At 33.0% G+C, this 27235-nt stretch overlaps 1 protein-coding gene across 4 annotated transcripts in view; it reads right to left on the bottom strand.

Annotated features, from left to right (window-relative positions):
* Positions 1 to 4436: 4436 nt before the first annotated feature.
* The window catches only part of LOC109815502 (protein ZINC INDUCED FACILITATOR-LIKE 1), an 84481-nt gene continuing 61682 nt past the window's right edge, over positions 4437 to 27235 (bottom strand). Inside the window, exons 1-18 of one of the 4 annotated variants that reach the window (XM_020384906.3) lie at positions 11159 to 11379; positions 10849 to 11046; positions 10112 to 10152; positions 9208 to 9268; positions 9017 to 9119; positions 8821 to 8923; positions 8600 to 8653; positions 8456 to 8518; positions 7677 to 7726; positions 7494 to 7569; positions 7107 to 7295; positions 6898 to 6985; positions 6339 to 6424; positions 6146 to 6253; positions 5976 to 6020; positions 5800 to 5888; positions 5296 to 5339; positions 4437 to 4907 (exon numbers count right to left, since the gene is read on the bottom strand). In XM_020384906.3, coding sequence (XP_020240495.2) covers positions 4795 to 4907; positions 5296 to 5339; positions 5800 to 5888; positions 5976 to 6020; positions 6146 to 6253; positions 6339 to 6424; positions 6898 to 6985; positions 7107 to 7295; positions 7494 to 7569; positions 7677 to 7726; positions 8456 to 8518; positions 8600 to 8653; positions 8821 to 8923; positions 9017 to 9119; positions 9208 to 9268; positions 10112 to 10152; positions 10849 to 11002 — 1467 coding nt within the window. In that variant the 5' untranslated portion in view covers positions 11003 to 11046; positions 11159 to 11379 and the 3' untranslated portion in view covers positions 4437 to 4794. Of the gene's footprint in view, positions 4908 to 5295; positions 5340 to 5799; positions 5889 to 5975; positions 6021 to 6145; positions 6254 to 6338; positions 6425 to 6897; positions 6986 to 7106; positions 7296 to 7493; positions 7570 to 7676; positions 7727 to 8455; positions 8519 to 8599; positions 8654 to 8820; positions 8924 to 9016; positions 9120 to 9207; positions 9269 to 10111; positions 10153 to 10848; positions 11047 to 11158; positions 11380 to 27235 lie in introns of those variants that run through there. The other 3 variants (XM_020384905.3, XM_020384909.3, XM_083062265.1) reach the window with 3 other exon arrangements.

Genomic DNA, 27235 nt, shown 5'->3' on the forward strand with positions numbered 1-27235 from the left:
GAGTAAAACATTGGTGGCGACTCCTAAGAACCTATTTTCAAAACCATTGATTAAGGATTAGTCTGGTCTCCAGGCATTCCTTAATTGATGAGACTTTTAAAAGGATGTCTAAACCATAGGTCGCAAGATCGAAAATTTTTGGGTTGCGACAGTTACCTAACAAACTTTAAGGTTTGTCGCAGTATTTTGGGCTAGAGTAACTAGTTATTACCCTGAGTGTAATTTTTGACAAGGCTTGCAGGCTCTAAAGCCGTTCTTGGGCCGGTCGTACGTCAACCACTACTTATATTTACACGTTCATGCCCCGGGGTATAGAGGGAATTGTTGTGTGTGAGCGTTTGTGTGCAATTGTTTATTTCAAACTTACAGATATAAAATCCATATAAAACAAATACATACAAAAACAAACAAGGTAAAGGGAACAAATATTTGAATTACTATTCTTATTTTGCTATCTTTAAGCTTCCCTAGTGGAGTCACCATCTGTCGGAACCCGAAAAATTTTGATCTTACCAACAGATGGTTCACTTCCCGATTGAAAATATCATCAATCAAGGAATGCCCAAATACTATACTAAACCTTAATTGAAGGTTTTGAAAACTAGTTCGTGGGAGTCGCCACCGGTGTTTTGCTCAAAACATCGGGAAAAGGAAAAGGTTTTCAAAAAATTCCAATTTGGCCTTTATAACCAGAATTGGGCTTGGGAGTCAGTTACGTGTAGGGAAGCTATTAGGCATCCTACAACACCGTAAATTGGTACCTTGATGATGAAATTAGAGCAATATGGAGAAATAATTTAAATATTTAGTTTCCTTTATTGATTATTATTTACATGCTAGAATTTAAATTTACACAATTTACCCTAAAACATCTAGATGGTTGCTTTTAACTGTAGGCTTATTTATGACTGAAGAAATAGATAAAGGGAATTAGAGATTTGATGAAAATACCTCTTTGAGCACTTTTATAAATGCCTTGAATGTCGTGGTCTTAAGGAACTTTTTGGCTACCTTTCACACTACAATATTCCTCACAACTATCAAAGGAAAATACAAGAAGAATTAGAGAAAGAGAATACTTCTAACTATAAAAACTTTAATAGACAGTCTACTCTACTGTTTTCGGTCCCTGAACACTATGCATGAGGCTCACATTTATAGGCATGAAAATCCACCAGAACGGGTCATTTCAAATATCAAAACGGGCCGTTTTGGAGGTATATGTTGCATGCAAAATTTAAAACTAGTGATGGAAGCTCCCTTCCATTGATGAAGGATGAGTCAATGGAGGAGTCTCCTTTGTCCAAGGATCACAACACACCAAGAGAGTCTAGCCTTCAAGGATGATTTGGACATTCAAATGGAGGAAGGAAGAGGCATGGAAGGTGGAGGCTCTTATGGTAGGTTGGCACACTCTAAGATGAAGATAGAGGCCACTCTAGGGTTTATCACTCACCAATGGTGGAGATATGAATAGTTTAGCCAAATTTAACCTAGGGACTAAGGATAAGATTTTGAGGCATGAAATGCTCACTCAATATCATAATAATCCAAAGTGTTTACAAGATGGATAGCCTAGGGTATTTATAGAAGGGAGAAAGCATTTAGGGTTGCATTTGAGAGTGCATGGCCAAGTAATACAAGCCAAATGCACTTCAAAAGCACCCTAAATTAACCCTAGATGCTACTTGGTGGCCAAGGATGAAATCTTTGGGTTTGGTTAAGCTACAACTAGGTGCATGATAAGACCATGCAACCTAGGTGCCCTCCTCTTGGACCTAAGCCTTGCCAAGTCCAAAATAAATCCAATGCTCACCAAAAAACACGTCTAGACCTAGTTTTCAACCTTAATAAAATACCCTAGTTACAAAATAAAATCCCATAATCTAAGGCACCCGATAATACAAGGGTAAAATGAGAAATACAAGAAAAGAATAAATCCTATGTTTAAGGTACCCCAAAATACAAGGGTAAAATAGGAAATACAAGTAAAATAAATCCTATGTCTAAGGTACCCAAAATACAAGGGTAAAATAGGAAATTAAAGACAAGGGCAAAATAGGAATAAAATATATTCTATTCTAACAAGGCTTAGGAGAATGATCAATATTCTATAGCCATAAGAAGCATGTCTCTAGGGGTGTTAGCTCTCATATCCTCTTCTAATCTCCTAGAGACTAACCTAGTAATGGGTCCCACATGAAGCTCCAAGGATGGTCCTCCATCAATTGGAACAGCCCATTCCCAAAGCGGAATGGCCTATTCCGGAATTAAATTTTGAATGTAACAAACTAGGTCAGAACGGGATGTTCTAACCTTGGGTTATAGGCTTTTTTCAAAGCTTGGAATGACCCATTCCAATTTGAGAACGGCTTGTTCCGGGCTCCTAATTCTGGCCCTTTGCGTCTTTGGGCCTCTGGATGCCATGTTTGTCTATTTTGATGTTTTTTTCGGGCCTTCGAGGGCTCTTTGTTCTTATGTTAAAAGTACACTTCCTTGTGTATTCGTCCCGATCGAAATTAGGTGTCTACAGGCACTTTTTTGCAGCCTTGCACTCTAGAAAGTCCTCACAAATCTCAAGAAATACAAAAAAAGGGAGAGAAAGATAAGCTTTTGAGCTATATAGGACTCTAGTAGGCAATTTTTTCCAGTCTCGAGCACTGTACACGAGGCTCATATATATATAGACGTTATTCTTCATCGGAACGGGGCATTTTAGACTAGTCTGTTATGAGCAATTTTTGAATTTGGAACGACCCATTCTAAAATCGAAATGACTCGTTCCGTATTTGATGGTAACTTATAACAACCTGGGCCAAAATGGCCCGTTCCGGATTGGTAATGCCCCATTTTGACCTAGGGTTTCTAGACCATTTTAGAAGTTTGGAACGGCCCATTCCTGGCTCCTAATTCATCCTTTTGGGTTTTTGGGTCTTCTGATGTCTTTTTGGTCCATTCTGATGTCGTACTTGGGCCTTCAAGAATTCTTTATCCTATACTAAAGGCCCATTTCCTTGTTTTCATGTCCTAGATTAAATTAGGTGTCTACTACATGCAAACAAGGAAATGAGCCTTTAGTACGATACAAAGGAGTTCCTAAAGGCTCGAATATGATGTTAAAATGGACCAATGTCACATCAGAATGACTCATTGGCATCAGAATGGATAAGGATGATATCAGAAGGCCCGAAAACCCAAAAAGAATGAATTAGAAGCCCAAAACAGGCCATCCAAACTTCTAAAATGGCCTAGAAACCCTAGGTCAAAATAGGGTGTTCCCAATTCGAAACAGGCCGTTTTGACCCAGGTTATTTTGAGTTAACTTCAAATTCGGAACGGGCCGTTTCAATTTCAGAATGGGCTATTCCAGATTCAAAAATTGCTCATAACAAACTAATCCAAAATAACCTGTTTCGGTGATCAAAACGGCCAATCCAGTTAAGTTTGACGTTTATAAATACGAGACTCGTGCTAAGGGGAAATTTCCTACTAGGGTCATATATAGCTCTAAAAAATTCTCTCTCTCTCTTTCTCTCTTGCATTTCTTAAGTATTGTGAGAACATTTGTTAGTGCGAAAGGCTGTTAAAAAATGCCTAACCCCCTGCCCCCCACATTTGAAAGAAGAATACTATAAAAGCTCACTTCAAAGGTATTTTTTAGTAATTCTCATCTCTCTTTTTTATTTAAAACTGCTTTATATACATGACTTTGCCATAGAAAAACTGTAATCATATAGACATACCATTTTCAAACGTATGGGGTCTAACCCCCTTATTTTTTTATATATAAATAATCATAATTTAACACATAAATGATGATTAAAAAGGGGAATAAATATTCAAACTATTATTTCTTTATTATGCTAATTTCATCATAGGGTACCGATTTAGGACATTGTAGGGTGCCTAATACATTTCCTACATGTAAACGACCCCTGAACCTAATTCTGGCTATAAGGCCCATTTTGGTAATTTAATTTTTTTTTCTGATATTTTGAGTAAAATATCGGTGGTGACTCCTTTAAACTTTTTTCTAAAACTATTGGTTAAGGATTAGTCTGATTTTTGGACATTCTTTAATTGATGAAATTTTCAAACGAAAGTTCAAACTATTTGTGAGCAAGATTGAAATTTTTTAGGTTCCAACAGTCATTTATACAAATATTTGAGAGTGGGCCCTAGTCATTCATATACTCGCTAGCTATATATTCCTATGATTTGATTGATATTTACAATAAATAACATTTCATTTTGATTGATATACTTTTACCATAAAAATTTTCGTTAAAGTCGACTATTTAAATTATTTTAATTTTTTTAATATACTTATTAATTATTTGATTATCTATAGTTAGATGCCAGTAAAAAACCTTTATAACATTAATGAATAATTAACTCCAATTAAATTCATATATACACACACTTGAGATTCAATATAATGGAAGACAAACAAAAAATTGTTAATTCAAATAATTTGATAATTGTGTTATTTATTTAAGAACCCGACAAAAACCAATAAAAAGGAGTTGGTGGACCGTAAACATTCTGTATTCTTTTTTAAATTATTGTTATCACTTGTTCTTTCTAGTTTGTTATTTTTTGTGATGCTTTTTTTTTCTTTTTCTTTTCATTATTATTTTCTTGGAAAGTTACATATTGAATTGGTTCCATCAATTAGCTTCAATCATCGTTGGTCCCCGTGATGACTAAGTTGATGCACCAGTTACCATCACTGAGCAATAATACACAACAACTGAGAATATGCTATAATGACTTAAGCAAAATGGATTGGTATCAATGTAACTGATCTGAGTGAGTTTTCTTCTTTTCAGCAAGGAATGGTTTGAAAAGCATTAGTATTCCAATTCCTTCAACAATATTCAGGATAGAGAAGACCATATGTGTGCCTGCAGTTAAATGTACAACAGTAATTAAGCTCTAGTAAAAGAAACTATGCTCTGTTCAAGACTAAAAGACTTTTAGCTGTTGCCAAATGTGAGAAGAAAAACTATTGTCATTAAAGTTACAAAAAATAAATTAAGCTTCTACATAAGATAAAATTGTCTATACAAGTTAAAAAAATATATTTTTGAAAAACTACTATGAGAGAGCTCCTACAAATTAATTTATGTATTAACTAATTTTTAATTTTGGACAAGCTTATTACATTTTTCCATGATATTTTCTTTTTTTATGAATACATGTGGAGAAGTTTATCCCAATAGATCCTTAAAGGTTCCCTTCTGCCATAAATTAAACAGAAATCAGCACAAATAAATTAGTTGAGCATCATACCTGGGAGGAATGAAGCATCCAACCGCTTTTGTGACCAAGTTAATCTGCATTCACCATGATCATATAAGAAAATTGGAGATAATTTTTAATGTATCAAACGTTTAGTCAGAAATTATGTGGTTAAAAACTTCTACTGATGAGAAAACTGTTAACTGGTAATGGATTAAAGTGGAGTGAGGGTAATTTCTATTAAATATCTTAATACACCAATAAGGCTCAAGGTATTAACAGAAAACAGGCTACCTATATCATTCAATCTAGTGAACTAACAGTTAGGCATGAAAAACCCATATCATAAAGGAACTTAGCATGAAGTTTCAAGCACAGATGAATTTGATTAATCTATGTTATTACAGATCATATATGAAAAAAACCCGTACATTGAAATGCAAGTGGTATAGCAATTATCGTTTGAAATATCTATCCCGTTTAGATGTCTAGATTGACATATTTGAACTGACAGGTAAGTTGAACAAAAGCCGAAGAAATTATAGGAACACTCACATGACACCACCTGTAGCAGGGCCAATAGCTTTGAACAGAGACATGCCTGTCATAGAAATGCCATTAGCTGCCCCCCTTTGGTGTTGTTCCTGTTTTCCAAATCAACATGGCATCATCAACAACTAGTCTTAACCATTTATAGAAACTATAGACAATGAAATTATCCAAAAGTTTACCACTGCTCGGTTTTGCAAAAGGAACAAACCAGTTATAATAGTTGTCTGAATAAAAAAAAAAACGAGTACAATCAGTCATATTTCTAACAAACTGAATTTCAGTATATCGAATTCAATTTTAAACCTTCAAAGTTACAAATAAATGATTAAATAAATAGAGGTGCACTTACAGACAAAACATTCTTCAGAATTGAAGCAATACTTATCACTATGTATAATGCTAAGCCTGACAGCAATGCTATGAAGGGGTAGCTTTGCAAAAGAGGTATGGATAACATCTGCATATGGGACCAAAGTAACAGCACATATTTCAAATAACAAAAATTGAAATGCAATAATTGCCACAATTAGATGAAAACTCACCCCTGAAATGCGGGCAATACCAATAGGTCCAAAAGCTTTTTCCACAGATGGGTATGTGGTAAGTTGGTAAATTATAAGTGCAAGACCTGAACATTTGAGAAGTAATTATACATAATAGCTATTATTCAATAGGAAGACAAAAAACAACACTAAATCTACAATTTTTCTAAATCTTTGTCACTTTCAAATCCGAAGTACAAACAATTTTTGCTAAAAGTATAGGACAGAAGAAATAAATTTAATATGGTTCAGGTGCTATTGTATTTTGTCAATACTGTTCCAAACTGATTATCATGCAAACTTGCATATTGTTCATGAATCCTGCTTCCTATTATATAAAGATAAAAGAAATAGGGGCCTGAATAGATGTACTGCAACATTTGGAGTTCAATTTGACCAACCAATATAACATTTTGGGATCAAAGAATTCTTTTACTATATATAACAACTGACTAGTCTTGATTTAGGCACTCAAAGATATGATATTTGAAAGTAAGTTAGGAAGGAAACATGTAAGGCCAACAGTAATAAGCATCTGTTGTTAGTTCCAGAGATGCACCTGATATTGCAAGAACATTACCAACATCATCCGTTGTAAAGTTCAAACCCCCTAGCCTTTGAGGACTGACAGCCCATAAGGAGAAAACCTAAAGAAAGCATGATGAATGAATATTTTTGACATAAAAATGCATTAAAATCATGAAAATCCAAACAAACATGTATTAAAGGAGTTGCAAAGACCATTTTTAACATCATTAAGTATCATACCTCTTGATAAGCAATATCATGAAGTGAAAAAACACAATAAGCAATGATAGATGACATTAAGGGCCAGTTCAGGAGGAGGTTTTCATTCTTTCGGATTATCTTGTCTTTAGCTGCCCCACTGCTTCCATTTTCTAAAGCTTCGGCATTGTCTATGGATTCATCACTACAATTGTGGTTGTGAAGTGTTTCCTGCAGGTATTTTAAACAATTATATTGATGTGAGAGACAGACTAGACAATATACACAATGAAGAAAAAGCACAACTGAGCTGAAAAAATCATATAAAAATGGATCTACATTATAAAATGTCATAATAAAAAACACAAAACATGAAGATAGAAACATATACATTCAATGAACATATATGTTAGAACCTGAGATACTTACCGGAATCCAGATACAGACAATAGCTACTACAACTGCAAATACTGTTATTATAAAGCTGGGCAAGAAGTATGGAAACCTGAAAAATGATTTATGTTTGGGAAAATGAAAATCAGCACATCATTAAAGAATAAAAGGACAGAAAGACAAAGGCGAGAGAAAAATTAAATCCAAAAGTCCACTTACTTATCCAAAAAGGAATCCTTTGGAAATACATGAGGGTACTTCTCAACAGGCTACAATGAAAAATTTCCCAAACATTAAAGAAACAAGTGATAAATGTAAACATAAATGTCTGTCACAGTCCTTGTGCATGCACACTTGCACAAAACTTAAGTACTTAACAATAAAATGTTAAATAGATGCAAAAGACCATTTTTTTTTTATGATGGAAGATGGGTTATTTCAAAAAATTCTCTTCCTCATTTAAATACAGAATTTCAGGCATCAACCTTTACAAAAATTCATAATTCTTTCAATTCAATCAAAACAATTCATTTTAATTCGTTAGAGCAGTAAAACTTTTCCTTTGTTTTTTTACGGTTGTAATTAATTATTATTGTTTGTATTAGTGGGTAAAGTTTTGTTATAATTATGCTTACTTACTCCAGTGGGTAATATCTTGCTAGGTATCTGAGTTTATGCAAAACTATATACTTAATGATGGTGGGGACATGCGTTTTACTGACACCATTTACGGGCTCTATATATGGCTGTCATTTTTCATGTATTTACCTTATATATGAATGAAAAATATGTAAAATGGTATGGTTATCCAGAAAATACAAAATTGCTCTGTTTCATGGCTTTTCCTCTTCTCTTGTTTAATGGTTTTTATGTTTTATACTTTCGCTGCCCATTGCATGCCCTAACATAATTACATCACAAACATATACAAAATTCAAGGCTTTATGCAAGATGCATCTTATAGTTATACTCCAGATGGCAAAGAACATAGATAGTACCTGAGCCAAATAACCTCCCAATGCTGGGCCTATGATTAAACCTATGCCCCAAGCTGCACTGACCTAAAAGCAAATCACACTTTCAATTATTATTGTGGAAATATAGTTCTAATAACTAATAGTGTAAGAGTTGGTGATGCTTACAGTTGAGAGTCCTATAGCTTGGTGTTCTTCTCGAAAAAGTTCAGCGGCATAGGCCTGTTAAATGGAGAAGTCAGGCAAATAAATGTACAAATGGAAGTTTGAACAAGTTATATACTTATATATCCAATTTTAGTGCACAGCACACATATTCAAAATTTATATCCTGATGCTGGTAGATGAAACATGAAAGTGCTAACTATAAGGAGTTAAAAATATGATACCTTCACTGGTCCAAGCAAACCATTAAAAACTCCCAGAAGAAATCTCATGATAACAGCCATCCAAAAATTTGTGCTGAGGCCAAATAGTGTATTGAAAATGATTCTGAAATCAAGTAAGCATTGATAATTATGGGAAGGTGCACAACATAACTTATAGAAAGCTTACAAATTCCAATTCATTAAGATATATACTTACACTGAAATAATCCCTATAATTAAAACAGGCTTCCTTCCATAGCGATCAGCTATAATTCCCCATAATACAGATGTAAAACATCTTCCAAGCATGTATGCAGAACCTACAACATTTTTTATCATACAGGCATCACTAATAAATAACTTGCTAGAATTGTTAAGACTTAAAAAAACGGAAATGATAAATCGTACCCACATAACCAGCATAAGAACTAATATCAGCTTCTGTTTTTGCAATATTAAAATCCCTTACCTGAAAATATATGTTTCATTGTTGAGGATTATGTTATGTGCATCAGCATAAAGTTAAACATTAATGAAAGATTTGATTCCATGAATATTTCATTACAAATGACAAAGCAGAAGGGAGAGCAATAAGAAATTAAAAATTTACTAGAGGTACTTGAACTACTAGAAAGTTCATGTTTTTTTATGCGGATTGGTATATTGAAAAAAATATTCTGATTAATGACTCAGAGTCAGAGGCTTCTAAATTATTTGGATTGAACATTATGCACTTCTTGAGACCATTGATCACCAAAATTGCAATTTGTTTAAGTATAAGTGGTCTCATTGGAGGAGTAAAAATTATTCACATTGGCCAAAGAGTAAATTGCTATTCGCAATAAAACATACTTTCCATTAATAGCAATTTTTTTTCAAAATTAAAAACCTACCACCTCATGCATCTCTTCCTTCTTAGTAGTAGTGGGAACCAGTTACTGGTAGATGACTTTCTTCAAAAAAATTTAATTGTTTTTAAGACTGGAACAAAGATTTGAAGTATAAGTTTATCCAAGTACAGTAAACCCAACATTATGGAAAGAATTATTTATATTATATATATAAAGATGTGTAAACAGGGAATTGATACTTAAATTCCTTTTTGAAAGGCCAGAAAAGAGATGATGTCAGAATTGAGGGGTGTGTGCACTTCTTATCTTCATTTTTTAATTATCAATACATATATAAAAACTGAAGTTGAAGAACTCAATAAATAAATATTTGCTCACACAACTTCTACCAATGTCAAAAAATCAGATTATACATCAAGTCAAAAAGGTAAGAGTAAATCCCAGATGATAGTTAAACTCACCATGAAATACAGGAATGGAAAGAGAGATGATATAGGCAGAGCTGTAAAGAAGAAAATAAAGTAACATCAGAAAGGACAAAGTAGTTTCAACTGATTGAGAAGGACAAAAAAGTGACAACTAGTAACACACACTATCAAATACTGATTTTCCTTTCAAAATATTAAAATTGGAAATTCCGTGAAACGATTTAGCATTGGGGTGACCTTTTTTTTATGTTTATTTCCAAGAAAAACGACCAGTATTGCTATTCTGTTTCTGTTTTGTAGGCACCAACTTTTATGCCGACCTGGCTTAACTTTTAATATTTTAGCAACCTCTGAAGGCAACATATGCATCTAAAGTGTAATTAAAAACAGGCTATACACAAGGATGAGTTATAAGCTCTTCTTTTTTTTTTGGTAAATACTATCTGCTCTTCTGTTAGAGACAATTTTGTTCAAGTAAAGTAAAACTACCATGAACGGCAAAATCTCTCATCTGAATATTTAATACAATTGTGTATCCGGTACTTAAACTCCAATCATGTAGCAGTTGATCTACGCGTTAGATGGTGGTATAAACTCTGATACCATATTAAAGTTCTTAAAAAATCAAATGACTGTAAGAGAAGTTCAACAGCCATGTATGCTGCACCACAAGGCAACATGGACTTTCCAACACAAAAATGTCACAAAAAGGCAAGCAACTTTTTCAGAAGTGAAAATACTCAGAACTCAAAATGGAGTTAAATGCATACCAGCACACAGCACCACAATCCATATGATCAAAAGATTTTTAACGGGTACACCCTGTCCCTCACTCAGCTCTTTGGCTTGATCTACTTTGCAACCAGGGCAGTCCTCATAATACTTCCTCTCCAACAAAGGCTGTTTGACATTATCCTCTCCCATGTTTGTGAGAGAACAACAACAACACTTGTTGTTTCACTATATCACTTTACATGCATCATTCAATTTCAAACCCAGAAAAGATGATCAGAAAAGATGACAAGGCACTTTGTCTTGAAGCACAAAACATGGAGAAAAACAAAGGTTTTGGAAACTAACATACAGTGCCAAAAGAGAAACTGTTGGACTTGCCCTTGATTTGAGAATGCAAAATAGAACTTGAACAACACAACGTCTGGTCTCTCACATTTTATACGAAGACAAGGGACACTTGTTCTTTTTCCTATAGCCACAACTTTAGACAAACGTGAATAATAACGAGGAAAAAAGACCAATGGGGACAAAGATGGAGCCAAAGTCGTATAATTAAGAAAAATTAAAATATTACCGGGCATGAAGCTATTCAATCTCCATTATCTAACACATGTTAAGGATTAAAATGCAAGAAACTGAGAAATAACAAACAAAAACAAAAGGGTCTTACGCCAACAGAAAAAGATGGCTTGCAATTTTGGTCTAATATGTTATATAACTCGCTTTATACACACGTTTTTTATGTTTAAGTTAAGCATAAAATGTCTTCAGAGTCTATCTAATCGCATCACCTGCTATTGAAAAGTTATTAAATCACTTGCAAATGTGCGGTTTATAGTTTGCGTTTCAAATCTTCATTTTTCGACATGAAGCATTTATTTTAAGATCCATATCAACAAATTAATAAGGCAAAAATTAAATAATGATGTAAATCTGTGATAAATCTAATCATAAAAGACCATTTTGTAGGTTCTATAATAAAAAAAAGAATGTACAATTTTGGTTAACTCTGACATCCAATATTTTACAGAATTGTCAATATGATATACTAGTAAAGTGTGGGATTAACATGTGTTATATACTAATGTAACAGTATCATGTCAATATTTTTATAAAATATTAGATGTTAAAGTTAGTAAATGAACTAAAATTACATAAATAAAATTATGGAGAGATTAATTACATAAACTAATAAAAAAATGACAAAACAAATTTAAGAAATGAGGAGAATAAAAAACTTCAAGCCATTTAAGTTAAAAATATAAAAACAAAATAAGAGCATAACAACGTGGAAAAACCAGACAACAGAATCTATCAAACACGGATTGCTTCACATTTTGAAGTGGATATTTATGGCCTTTGTAATTGTTTATATAATATATATATTGATATTTTATATGTAAGAACTAAAATGATGAGAATCTTGTTAGAAATAAAATTAATTAAATATGTATCAAATAATTAATACTTTAACGAATTTATCATTTTTTTTCCATGTCACTTTCAAAACTAATTTATAGTATAATTTTTAATAAGCCAACTTTTCATTCTCACCAAATTTTATAGATGGTCGAAGAAAAATGAGTTTATAAGTGAAGGGCCAACTGCTATGTATGAAAGTTCTGACAGAACTTAAATTTGATGCTATAAAATAATAAATTGTTACCCAACAAAAAAAGTTGCTATAAAAATGTATAAGATTAAAAGTGCCACGAAGTTTCTTTATTATCTAATAAATTGGATCGAGTGATTCTTGAATTCGTCAATCCTTGACCACACGAAATCCAGATCCAATTTGCGCCAAATACAAAGTATGGACAAGCTAGAAGAATATTTAGGACTGAGTTAAATCATACTCATATTTTTAAGATTGGTATTGTATTTTATTATAATAATTATTGTATTAGATTACCAGTTTTTGGTTTGAGCAGTGTTAACTCGTGATATGAATAAAATAGTATATAATGATATAAAATACGATCACATTTATCTCTTTATAATATAAAAATTGAAAAGTGAACTATAAAATCGACACATAAGCATGAATATTTGTTATTTTTAAGTCATGTTGTCATTAACTTTATTTATGAAGTCATGCCATCTTGAACACTCTACAAAAACCACTTTTATATTTCAATTTTAACTATATTAATTAATTAATAAATTTAAATTATTTTTAAATGAATGATATTAATTAATAATAAATTTTTAGTTTTTACTCCTAATAACTACATTCATATCACAATAAGGAAAGAAATTGGATGTTCTACAAAAATTCACCTCTTATATTATGTATTTAGACCTAAATTTTGTTTTCTCATATCTGAATGCTCTAAAATGTATTTCTCAATATTTCTTTTTACTTTTATTTAACTATATAATTTCATTCCTATTTTGATTTCTACATTATTTGATTTCACTCTTTTGTTGAATAGTCTTTCTTTACTATAAATCTTTTTATTCTCGACATAGATGTTAAGTCGAAAGGTAACCCCTTAAACTCAAAGTTTTAATGCTAACAAAAAGAAATGTTTTTATAAAAATACTTAATGTTCCATATGATTATTCTTCTTGTTGCATCTGACTAGCGTTACTACCTCACTGCAGAAAACGTGCAATTTTTTGTTATATCCTATTCAACCCTCCTTCTAGTGTTTATCTTTTCTCCACAGTTTGGTATCAAAGCTCAGTCTTTGACAAGGTTGAGCATCTAACCATGCTAAAGGACAATGACCCATTATGAGAAACAATGAAGGACAATATCTACCAGAAGGAGCCTCTCTTACAAGGCCCCTGCCTTTAATGGAGTGGACTACCTGTATTGGAAGGATCGAATGGAAATGTTCATCAAATCCATCCAATACCACCTTTGGAGAATCATCACTCAAGGTGATGTTTCTGTTACCAAGCCATGAGAATGAATATCCTCAGGAAGACTACAACACATTGCAACTCAATACCAAAGTAAGATACATCCTTGCTTGCTCTTTATCCAAAACAAAGTACAACAAGTTTTATAGTTGCTCAATAACTAAAGAAATGTAGGATGTCATTAGGGTAACTCATGAGGGTACTAAAGATGTAAGGATCAGATGAGCTACCACACTTCAAAGACACTATGAGTTGTTCTCCATGAAAGAAAATGAATCCATAGACGAACTATTTAGAAGATTCCAAATGATTCTAAATGGTTTAAAATCCCTGAGAACCAAGTTCTCCAAAGCTTAAAATAATTTCAAGATCTTGGATAGTCTCCCTGAGATCTGGGAACCCAATGCCATAACCATCTCAAAAGCATATGATCTTAACGTTCTCACTCTTAATGAACTTCTTAGAGCTTTATAAATTCATAAGGTTCATTTGAACAATAGAGATCACCCTAAAGCAAATGACATTATTACTTTGAAGGGTGATGAGAACAGTAAGAGAAGAGTAAAAGGGAAAGAACTTAAGGTATAATTTGAGCTCAACAACTCAAATGATAACTCCGAGGACTCTATAGACGATGATATATCTCTCATGTCTAAGAAGTTCAAAGACATGTAGAAGAAGAAAGGAAGATTGGGAAACTTCCACAGAAAGAAGGTTAGGTTCAGAAAGCTCAGTCAAACTAACAACAAAAAAGTTGTCTGCTATGAGTGCAAGAAGCCTAGTCACATGAAGATTGATTGCCCTTCACAATGGAAGAGGTGGTCTTCCAAAAGGAAGGCCAAAAAGAGTCTAATGGCCACCTAGGAGGATCTGGATAGTAGCGAAAATAGTAGTTCAAAAGATGAGAAGGCCAACATATGCCTCATGGCAAACACTGAGTTAGATGCTACAAATGTAAAGGTAAAATCTAACTTTAGCTCTTAATCATTTGAATTTGATGATGATGAGATGTCCTATGAGACTCTCCCAACAAACTTTCACGTGATCTCTCTTAAATAAAAGAAACTTAAAGAAAAACAAAATATCTTAGAAAAACAAAATCTTGAACTGAATGAGAAAATGTCAAACGCTATAGGGGAGATAAAGTCTCTCAAGGAAAAGATCACTAGCTTCATCCCACTTAAGGTTACAACATTAGAAGTTGAAAACCTATAACTCAGGAAAGACTTAGTCAAGTTTGTTGACAGATGTTCTATGTTAAACATACTTCTAAAGCATTAAAGACTTTCATTTGACAAAAGTGGTCTTGGCTTTAACCCTAGTTTAGGGACATCTCAAGCCAAACCCAAGGTCTCTCTTTGTAAAGCCAAGGTCTCTCTTTTGTAAACCTATGAAGATAGAGCTCTAGGTAGATAAACGAATATGACCAAGGGAATGGGACTAAAAGAAAAGAACCTAAGAAAATCTGGGTACCAAAATCTCAAATAATCTCTATTGTAGATATCCTTATTGGGAAAAAGAAATCATTCCCACTAATACCTGGATAGTGGGTGTTCAAGACACATGACGAGAGAAAGATCTATGTTCCTAGAGCTCCAACCACATGAAGGATCAGTCTCCTTTGAAAGTGAAAAGGCAAAATCAAAGGTATAGGTAAGATAGGTAAAGACTCTATACCTATTGTAAATAATGTCTTATATGTTGAAGGCCTAAAGTATAACATTTTTCTAATTAGCATACATCAATTTTGTGATAGTGGTATACAGTAGTCTTTGACAAAAATGTATGCATAGTCAAACAAGATGATGAATCTATATTTTTATTGCTTAGAGAAAGAATAATCTCTATGAGATCAATTTGACTAGTTTGAGCAAACAGAATGTAACATGTTTAGTATCTAGAGAAGATTAAAAATGGATTTGGCTCAAAAAGCTTGTACATGTCAATATGAAACACATTTCAAAATAAACCAAAAAGGTTTTAGTAAAAGGCCTGCCTGAAATTTCTCAGAAAACACATTTTCTTTCACTAGTACAAAATATGGAATTTACGTCACTGTATTCTCGTCGGATAGAGAAAAATACGGCGTTAAAAAAATGCAGTGACAAACGTAAAATATCTACAAATTTCCCCGCGCCACTTCCTCTTCTTCGCGCGCGTCAATATTTAAACAACAGATCTTTGAGTGTATGTGCAAAACGAGTCTTCTGAGTTAACATTTCGTTTGAGTGCATTGCATTTGAGTGTACGTTTGGGCGTTTGGGTGGTTCTTGAGTTTTTGACCGATTGCATTGGGCTTGCGTTTGAGGTTAATTTGGAAAATCCTTTCTTAATATATTAGCTAATTTTTTGAAAATAAATGTATGTATTGATCTATTAATATATTAGTTAATATTATCCTCTTCTTTGCGTTTGGGTGGATCATCATTTGTTAATATATTAGTTAATATCATGTGGAACAGCCTGTTCTCCAAGCAGAACGGCCCGTGCTTCAATCAGAACGGCCCGTTCTCCAAGCAGAACGACCCGTTATTCAAGCAGAACGACCCATTCTGCTTGCACTCGTTATGTTTTTTTTTTGGTTTACAACTTTTTTAGGTCGGGTCTTGGCAATGTCCGACGTAAATTTATGTCGGCTATCACAACCGATGTAAATTTACGTCTCCGCATTAATGTTGGACTTTTTTCTGACGTAAAAAGCTTAAAATAACAGACGTAAATTACCCTTTTTGTACTAGTATTTGTGAAGTATGTTAGAAAGGGAAACATATTAAAACATCTTTTAAAGCCAAGAAAATTGTTTCCACTTCTAAACCACTAGAATTATTGCATATGGATTTGTTTGGTCCAACTAGGAAACTCAATCTAGGAGGTAAAAAGTATGGATTTGTCATTGTAGATGACTATTCTAAATATACATGGGTACATTTCCTATGCCATAAACTTGAGTTGTTTAAGGTCTTTGAAATATTATGCAAACGTGTCCAAATTGAAAAAGGATTTTGTATTGTTGCCATAAAAAATTATCATGGAACTGAATTTGAAAATTCTAATTTCAAAACCTTTTGTGAAAAACATGGTATCTTTCACAACTTCTCCTCACCGAGAACACTACAACAAAATAGGGTAGTTGAAAGAAAGAACTAGATTTTACAAGAAATGGTAAGAACTCTCCTTTGTAAAAATTATTTGCCAAAATACTTTTGGGAAAAAGTCGTGAACACAACGTCTTACATTCAAAACAAGATATTGATAAGATCATTACTAAATAAGACTCCCTATGAAATGTGGAGAGGAAGAAGACCCAACATATCATATTTCCATGCTTTTGGATGTGAATGCCATATCTTGAATACTAAGGATCGATTGCGAAAGTTTGATTTCATAGTGGACAAAAGTATCTTCCTTGGATATTCAGACACCCCAAAGGTCTATAGAGTTTACAACTCTAGAACCTCTATGGTTGAAGAATTTATCCATGTAAAATTTAATGATGCATTGAAAATTGATAACAAACAATTAGATCTAGAAGAAGATTTTTTGAATTGGAGAAGGGCAAATGAAGGAACTAGACATTATAAACCAAATGATGGACCCTCTTGAATAATAGACGAATTAATCCACCAGACCTTAGAGAGACTGGAAGTTTGTCGACTATCATCCACTACAATAAATGTTACATATAGTGACATACAAAAAGTGTCACTATAAGTATAATATATGTAGGTATATATCTATTTGGCATATAGCTACACACAATTTTAGTGTTGATTTTGAATGAGATTTAACAACATATTTTGTGTGTCACTATAGCTTATACCCACACTTTTTAACAATATACCAACATATATTATATTTATTATGTAGGTAAAAGTAGTTTTTAGCGACACTTATGTTACTATAGAATGTATGTCACTATACGACAATTTCCTTGTAGTGATCCTAATGATCGGATCTTAAGAGATAAGACTAAAGGCTTCAAGACTATATTTGCTCTTAGAGATAATGCCTCATGTGCTTTAGATTTTGAAAAAAGAACCAAAGAACATAGATGAAGCATTAAGAGATAATGACTAGATCATTGCCATGGAAGAGGAGCTCCATCAATTCGAAAGAAATGACGTTTGGACCCTAATACCAAAGTTTGAACACCAAAATGCAATTGAAATTAGATGGGTATTTAGAAATAAATTGAATGAACAAGGTAAAATGGTAAGGTATAAGACTAGATTGGTAGTTCAAGACTACAATCAATAAGAAGGTGCTGATTTCAATGAAACATTTACTCCTATTACTAGACTTAAAGATATTAGGATCATGTTAGCCTTTGCCACTCACAAAAACACAAAGCTTTTTCAAATGGATGTAAACAACACATTTTTATATGGAATAATTGGGGAGGAAGTGTATGTTAAACAACTTATGAGTTTTGAAAATCCTTATTTTGGAGAACATGTTTTTAAACTTGAAAAAGGCTCTTTATGATCTAAAACAAGCTCTTAGAGCTTGGTATGATAAACTAAGTAACTTTTTACTTAGCAATGATTTTATGAGAAGTAAAGTCGATAGACCCTCTTTAGAAAAAAAGGTTTGAACAGATTTCATTATAGTTCAAATAAATGTACATGATATAATATTTGGTGCTACTAATGAATCTTTATGTAAATATTTTTTCCAAGTTAATGTAGATAGAATCTGAGACAAACATGATGGGTAGACTGATGTTCTTCTTGGGACTTCATATCAAACAAATAGATGAAGACATCTTCGTTCATTAGCAAAAATATACTAAAGAACTTCTTCAAAAGTTTAGAATGAATGAGTACAAGCCAATGTCCACAACCATGTATCTTTCTATAAGTCTGTCAAAAGATGAATTAGGTAAATAAGTAAATTAGATGATCTACATAGGTATGATAGGATTCCTACTCTAACTAACTGCAAATAGACTTGATATCATGTTCAACATCTATCTTTATTTTAGGTTTCAATCTGATCCCAGAGAGTCACATCTAAAAGTTATCAAACTAATATTTAGATATCTTGCAGGTTCTACTAACCTTTGTCTATTTTATGAAAAGAATAATAATTTCAGGCTAAAAGAATTTTGTGATGTTGACTATGATGGAGATAGGATTGAGACAAAGAGTACAAGTAGAGTTAGTCAATTCTTGGGAAGCTGCCTTATATCTTGGGAAAACAAGAAATAGAACTCTATAGCTCTTTCAACTATAGAGGTAGAGTATATTTCAGTAACTGGATGTTGCTCACAACTCTTATGGATATTTATGGCCTTTCACTAATGGAAAAAAAAACTTTTAAAATCGGTCATTTTTTACTTTTAAAATTGGTTCTCTGACCGTTTTAAAAGAGTCGATTTTAAAATGTTGCACTTTTAACATCAGTCATGCATAAGCCGATTTTAAAAGTCATACTTTTAACATCGGTCATGCATAAACCGATTTTAAAAGTTAGACTTCTAAACTGGAACAGGTCGTTCCAGGTTTCTCAAAAGGCCTAAAATTGTAGTCTGGAACGGCCCGTTCTGCAATCAGAACGGCCTGTACTGCAACTAGAACGACCCATACTGCAACTAGAACGGGCCGTTCTGGTGTAGTACAGGCCGTTCTGATAGCAGGACAGGCCATTCTGGTTGCAGTACAAGCCGTTCTGCTTGCAGAACGGGCCGTTTCAAATTCGATATTTACCAGAATACAGCAAACTAGAGACATGAAAAGAGAATGAGAATGTTACCTGGATACAGTAGTCTTGCAAAGAAAATGAGAAACTAGAGACTTTAGATGAGAGCACGAGAGAGTAATTAAAGAAAAAGTTCTGACATTTTTAAAATCAGCTATTCAAGAACCAATTTTGTATGTAGTATACAAAATCAGTTCTTGAACCGATTTTGTATACTATATACAAAATCGGTTCTTAAATAGCCGATTTTAAAAGTAGCACTTTTATAATTGGCTATTAAGAACTGATTTTAAAAGTAGTACTTTTAAACCCGGTTCTTAACTACTTTTAAGATCGGCTACTTAAGAACCAATTTTGTATACTACATACAAAATGGGTTCATAAATAATTGATTTTAAAAGTAGCATCAGAGACTTTTTAAAATTGGTTAAAAGATAGCCGATTTAAAAAGTAATGTCATTATTTACGAAATTGTCACCGCGTCACTTTTAAAATCGGCTACTTTATAACCGATTTTAAAAGTGATTTTTGTACTAGTGTTTGTAACTATTTATTTTTATATAATATATATATATATATTTTGATATTTTATATGTAAGAACTAAAATGATGAGAATCTTGTTAGAAATTAAATTAATTAAATATGTATCAAATAATTTATACTGTAACAGATTTATCATTTTTTTCCCATGTCACTTTCAAAACTAATTTATAGTAAAATTTTTAAGGAATCAACTTTTCATTCTCACCAAATTTATAGATGGTCGAAGAAAAATGATTTTATAAGTGAAGGTTCTGACAGAACTTGGATTTAGTGCCATAAAATAATAAATTGTTACCCAACGAGAAGAGTTGCTATAATAATGTATAAGATTAAATGCGACAAAGGCTCTGACTGATATAGGTAAGGAGTATGGAATTAAAATAGAAAATGTGCAAACTTTCTTTATCATGTGATTGTTGAATTCGTCAATCCTTGGCCACACGAAATCCAGATCCAATTTGCGCCAAATACAAAGTATTGACAAGCTAGATGAATACGATCACATTTATTTCTTTATAATATAAAAATTGAAAAGTGAGCTATAAAATCGACATATAAGTATGAGTATTTATTATTTTTGAGTCATGTTGGCATTAACTTTTTTTTATTATGAAGTCACGTCATCCTGAACACTTTACAAAAATTAATTTTATATTTCAATTTTTAAGTCTATTAATTAATTAACAAATTTAAATTATTTTTAAATGAATAATATTTATTAGTATTAAATTTTTAGTTTTTACTCCTAATAACTACATTCATATTACGGTAAGGAAAGAAATTGGATGTCCTACAAAATTCACCTCTTATATTGTGGATACTACAACAAAATTGTCAAATAATGACATCTACCATATAGTGACACTATACATGTCACTAAAAATTACTTTTACTCACACAATAACTATAATATATATTGGTATATTATTAAAAAGTGTGGGTATAGACTATAGTGACACACAAAATATGTTGTTAAATCTCATCCAAAATCAATACTAAAATTTTGCGTAACTATATGTCAAATAGACGTATACCTAAATTTCTTGTAGTGATTTAGACCTATATTTTGTTTTCTCATATCTTAATGCTCTAAAATGAATTTTTCAATATTTCTTCTTACTTTTATTTAATTATACAATTTCATTCCTATTTTGATCTCTAAATTATTTGATTTCACTCTTTTGTAGATAGTCTTTCTTTGCTATAAATCTTTTTGTTCTAAACATAGTTGTTAAGTCAAAAGACGATCCCTTAAACTTAGAGTTTTAGTGTTAACAAACAAATTATTTTTTTGATAAAAGGTACTTAATGTTCCATCCAACTATTCTTCTTTATGCATCTAACTAGTGTTACTATCTCACTACAAAAAATGTGCGAGTTTAGGGTTTAGGGTTTAGGGTTTTGTAACTAGTATTTAGCTTTACTCCACAGTTTGGTATCAAGACCTAGACTTTGATAGAGTTGAGCATCTAACCGTGCTAAAGGACAATGATTCATTATGGGAAGTAGTGAAAGACAGTACCTACTTGAAGGAGTCTCTCTTACAAGGCCTCTTGCCTTTAATAGAGTTGACTGCCTGTATTGGAAGAATCGAATGGAAATGTTCATCAAATCCACCCAATACCACCTTTGGAGAATCATCACTCAAGGTGATGTTGTGTTACCAAGCCTGAGAATGAATATACTTAGGATGACTACAACACATTTCAACTTAATACTAAAGTAATATACATCCTTGCTTGCTCCTTATCTAGAACAAAGTACAACAAGTTCTACAACTGCTTAATAACTAAAGAAATGTGGGATGTCATCATGGTAACTCATGAGAGTACTGAAGATGTAACGATCAGACGAGTTGCCACACATCAAAGACACTATGAGTTGTTCTTCAAGAAAGAAAGCGAATCCATAGACAAAATATTTGGAAGATTCCAAACAATTCTAAATGATTTAAAATCCCTGGGAACTAAGTTCTCCAAAGCTCAAAATAATCTCAAGATCTTGGATAGTCTCCCTAAGATTTGGGAACCCAAAGCCACACCCATCTCAAAAGCACATGATCTTAAGGTTCTGGCTCTTGATGAACTTCTTAGAGCTCTACGAGTTCATGAGGTTCATTTGAACAATAAAGATCACTCTAAAGAGAATGACACTATTTCTTTGAAGGTGGTGAGACCAATAAAAAAAAAAGAAAAAAAGAAACTGATGAAGGCAAAATTTGAGCCCAACAACTCAAATGATAGCTTCGTTGACTCTACAAACAATGAGATATCTCTCATGTCTAAGAAGTTCAAAGACATGTTGAAGAAGAAATGAAGATTGAGAAACTTCCACAAAAAGAAGGATAGGTCCAAAAAGCTAAGTCAATCAAACAACAAAGAAGTTTTCTACTACGAGTTTAAGAAGCCTGGTCACATGAATGTTGATTGCCTTTCACAATGGAGGAGGTAGTCTTCCAAGAAGAAGGCTAAAAAGAGTTTAATGGCCAGTTGGGAGGATTTGGATAGTAGAAGAAGCAACAATTTAGAAGATAAGAAGGCTAACATATGCCTCATGATAGACACTAAGTCGGGCATTATAGTCATAAAGGTAAAATATGATTCTAAGTGTTTGCCAAACCCATCAAAATTCATGTTCACAAAACTTCGTCTGACTCAAATGATAAATCCTTGCCCACCATCTTCATCGAAAATCCTCCACCTCTAGGCTCAAAGTTCTCTTTTAGCCTCATCCACCAATTTCATCCTTTATCCAACCATCTCAACCACCTCTTCAACCTCAACCCCAGCCACCTCAACAAACCACCCTAGAGCCTCCCCTAGCCTACAAGTGATGTGACACCCTTACTACCCCCAACATATACTTATATGTAACAATGTAAATAAACTAAAGAATAAAATTTTCAACATTGGTAAAAGGGTTCAAATAAAACCTTCACATTTGTTCTTCAATATCCAAAATAATTGAAAATAAAACTTGGAAAGTAAAACTTAAGAGTTTACAAATTATTTTCAAAACAAAAGGTACAACTCCAAATACATATAAAAGTTTATATCCTAGAATCCTCTACCCCGATGTCACAATACCAGAGCAAACCCACAATTCAATTGTTGGCAATCTAGATGTCAATCAAAGCCGGATCTTCCTCACATACAACATCCACAAATTATACGGTGAGAAAAAAAAATATTTATATGTAAAGAAAATACAAACACACCACAATGTAATCTCATCATAACTCATTACATAATGAAATATTTACAATCATTTCTACATATCATAATTCTATCAATCATGCATCAACTTTACATCACAATTTCACAATCACACCAATCCATCACAAATCTTGCAATTAACACTATCATTTTCACATTCAAAATCCACACAAATCTTACAATTAACATTATGCCAAGGCCACACGCCACATCTGACATAAGTGATACTAGTTAATTGCCTCACTCATCCCACACTATGCTAAGGTCACGTCGTCCTTGTAACATCACTTACCCAAGGGTCGTGCCATCCCTGGTCATTAGTGTGAGGAACCACAGTCACATCACAATCAACATTCATTAAACATCCCATCTCATAACTCAAATTCCATATCACATACAAATAAGTCTACACAATACAATGATTCACATACCCTTCAAGCAATTCACCTTGAATACTCATCTATAACAATAATATAACAATAATATTTATAAACTAATATAAAACTCAATTAATTCACCAATTTAATACAATATTAAATCAAATAGTAAAACTCCCAATTTTTCCAAAACCTAACTCACAGGCACTTTTCTACAATTTTGTTCTCTCTCCTAAATCATCATTTTCACAAATTAAATATATATTTCTAATCCTCAATACATGTAAAATCTAATGGGATCATCAATTCCTCAAACAGAAATAATTAAAAAATTACCTATAATCTTAAGGGATTCTTCATCTACCCAATTCCCTCATGCAACTCTGCATACAAATAATTCTCCTTTGTCCCGTACCTCGATAAGCAGTAGCTGAAACTAAGCAGGATTTGTTTGGTCTCCTCCTCTGGGTTCCCCTCGATCTTTAGAGAATGTAGAAGGAAAAGAAGTCAGAACTGAAAGAAGTCAAAACTGAAAGGTGTGCCTTTTGGGAGTGCCAGAGCGCTCTATTTATAAGCATCAGGCATCGCTAGAATGACCCATTTCAAATCCAGAGCGGCCTGTTCTGGACTCTGATGGCATGTGTAAAATTTCACATCCAGAATGACCCATTCTCAAACTAGAACGACCCGTTCTGGGGTTGAATTTTAACCCATAACGGTCATGTTTGGAACGACCAATTCCCAACTAGGGTTATAGGCCATTTTGGTGGTTTGGAACGACCCATTCTGGGCTACCAAAAAATAGCTCTTTTTAGTATTTTGGAACGACCAGTTCCAGTTTGGGAACGACCCGTTCTGGGCTACTGAATCACCCATATTGGGATTTTGGGCCTTCGTACAATCTGAGAAATCTGTGAAAATTGGGCTGTTACAATTCTCCCCTCCTTTTAGAAATTTTGTCCCCGAAATTCACCTGAAATCAGACATAGGTAGTCTCCTCGTATCTTTCTTGCTAATTCGTAAGTCATAGTGTCTCTAGTCCCCTTTCAGAAACTCTACTAGTAGGAAAATTCAAAATAACCTTACTACCTCACTGATGTACATCTTTATCAATCTCTCTAAAGAATATCTAATATCAATAAGGGTAAGGTGAGTAAACTTGGTGAGTCTATCCACTATAACCCAAAAAGAATCAAATTTTGTAATCATCTTAGGCAAGCCTACAACCAAGGTTTATCTACACACCATCTCATTTCCCAAAATGGGACGTTTGAAGGTTGCAAAAGTTCTAAAGACTTCTAGCATACTAAACACGAGTACACAAATTCCTCTACTCCTCTCTTCACCTTAGGCCACTACACTTCCGCTGCGCCACTCTGATACATCTTAGTAGCTCCTAAATAAATGCTAAGAGTACTCTTATGTCCTTCCTCTAAGATCATCTTCCTTTATTCGAGATTATTAAGAACCCAAGTTTTGTTCTTGCACAACGTCGATTCCTACTTAGAAAAGGTTATCTATAATCCTACCAATCTTCTCCACTTGGTTCACTAAGAAAGGCTCTAACTCCTGGGCTTCTCTAATCTCATCCATTAATTCACTAGTCACTTTCGACATACCCAATCCAATGCTCTAAAGGGTGAGCTCACACATCACACTTAAGTCTCTAAATTCTTCTATCAGATCCAACCTTAAAATCATCAAAGATGATAGGTGAATGGTCATCCTAATCAAGGCATCTGCCACAATATTAGTTTTACTTCTATGACTCTCTCCAAAAATCAAGTGCTTAAGCATAAGTTCACTAGTTACACATATTCAGTCTTAAAGTCTTACCACTCCATCTATACTTAAGGCAACTCTTATCCATTATCATGTCCTATAGCCTCATATCTGGTCACCAAAATGAATCAACTAATTATGCTTCTCCAATTTCTTTCAACGACCCACTTGTTACTTGAGTCATACCTAGTTTCTCATTACTAGAAGTAATCTTACCAGTCGAACTTACACCCCTAATTTGAGCCGAAAGATCCATCCCTCTAATCATAAGGGAAGATAATATAAAGGTTTCCTACTCAAAACATCAGTCACCACTTTGGCTTTGCCCAAATAACAAATAAGATCAAAATCTTATTCCTTAAGAAATTCTAACTATCTCCTTTGTCTCATATTCAACTTTTTTGGTCAAAAGATATTTAAGGCTCTTATGATCACTAAATACCTCAAGCTTATAATCATATAGGTAGCGTCTCCCAATCTTAGTATAAATATTACAACCGCTAACTTAAAGTCATGGGTAAGGTACTTCCTCTGAAGTCCAACTTAGAAGCATCACAAAATACTTACCAAAATCCGGTAATATTTGTTGAGCTTAGGAGAGCTTAAAGAGTTTTGATGATCACAACATGAGAACAACCACTTGGAGCACAAAAACAAAGTCAAAGAAGAGTCAAGAAAATGCTATGAGTTGGAGCTATGTAATAGAACTTAGGATATAAATTGTTGTGAATGTGTTTCTATATTTTGTGTGCTTAGTATGCTTTGTGCATAATCAAATCTTATCTAAACCAAGTAGAGAGTATATGATGATGAGTTAAGAACATTGGAAAGTTATTTTGAGTCTTAAAATGAAGTTTTAAGAACTAACTCAAAATAATCGATTATTGTTAAATATAATCGATTATTTCAGCAAATAGGCTAAGTGGAATGCCTTGCTGTAATAATCGATTATTTTCCGAAATAATCGATTATCCCAGGAACAACTCTCTGGAATAATCGATTATCCAGCTAAATAATCAATTATATTGTTCTTGGTTGATTTCCAGAAAATCTGAAGAACAAAATAATCGATTATTCTTTAAAATAATTGATTATCTGTGTCTGAAACTTTTATAAATAGTTTGAACTTTGAGAAACTTCAGACATGAGTTAGAACTAATAAACAATTTGTGAAAAACATTTTTGTGAGTCTTTGTGACATCTTGGAGAGTTTTCTTTGTGAAATCCAAGAGTGAAAACGTTTGTGAAAAGCATTGATAAAAGATCATCATCATCATATTCTTGAAAGGGGAAGATAAAGATTTGTTCAAGAATTCTAGGTGAATTCGTTCCTTTTATTCTTTGTGAATCTTTGTGGAAAATCTTGAGAAGGGTTTCTCAAGTAATAAGGTTTCTTGTAGTGGGTTCTACAAGGGGTGCTTTCTTGGGGTCAAGAAAGTGGTTATCTTTAGTATAGAAGTATATGCATGTGTGTTTGCTTGTAAACCTTCTTGATTAAAGATAGTGGAACAAATCTTAATCAGGTGTTCATTAAGGACTAGATGTAGGTCACATGTGGAGTGGCTGAACCAGTATAAAAGACTTGTGCAATCTTCTTCTACCTTATCTCTTACTTTGAGTAATTGCTTAATTGAATATTAAAGAAGATAAAACTTGATTAACAAGTGTATGTGAATCCTGATGGTTTAAATCTGTAATTGAACATTATTGTTGAACCTCATTATGTTGTAATCAAGTGAGCATATTGCATTCATATTTTTGTAACAAGTCTTTAGAAAAGCTTCATTTGGAAATTCTGTCATAGAAAAGTTTTGATTGAAATTAAGATCCAAAATACTCTGATAAATTTTAAAGGGTCATTGAATCCAATTCACCCCCCCTCTTGGATTGTGCCATTCTTTTCTATCAATATTAACATTGACACACTAGTTAA

The sequence above is a fragment of the Cajanus cajan genome, chromosome 8 (genome assembly GCF_000230855.2).
Source record: "Cajanus cajan strain Asha chromosome 8, NIPB_CcT2T_4, whole genome shotgun sequence".
Classification (NCBI taxonomy): Eukaryota; Viridiplantae; Streptophyta; class Magnoliopsida; order Fabales; family Fabaceae; genus Cajanus; species Cajanus cajan.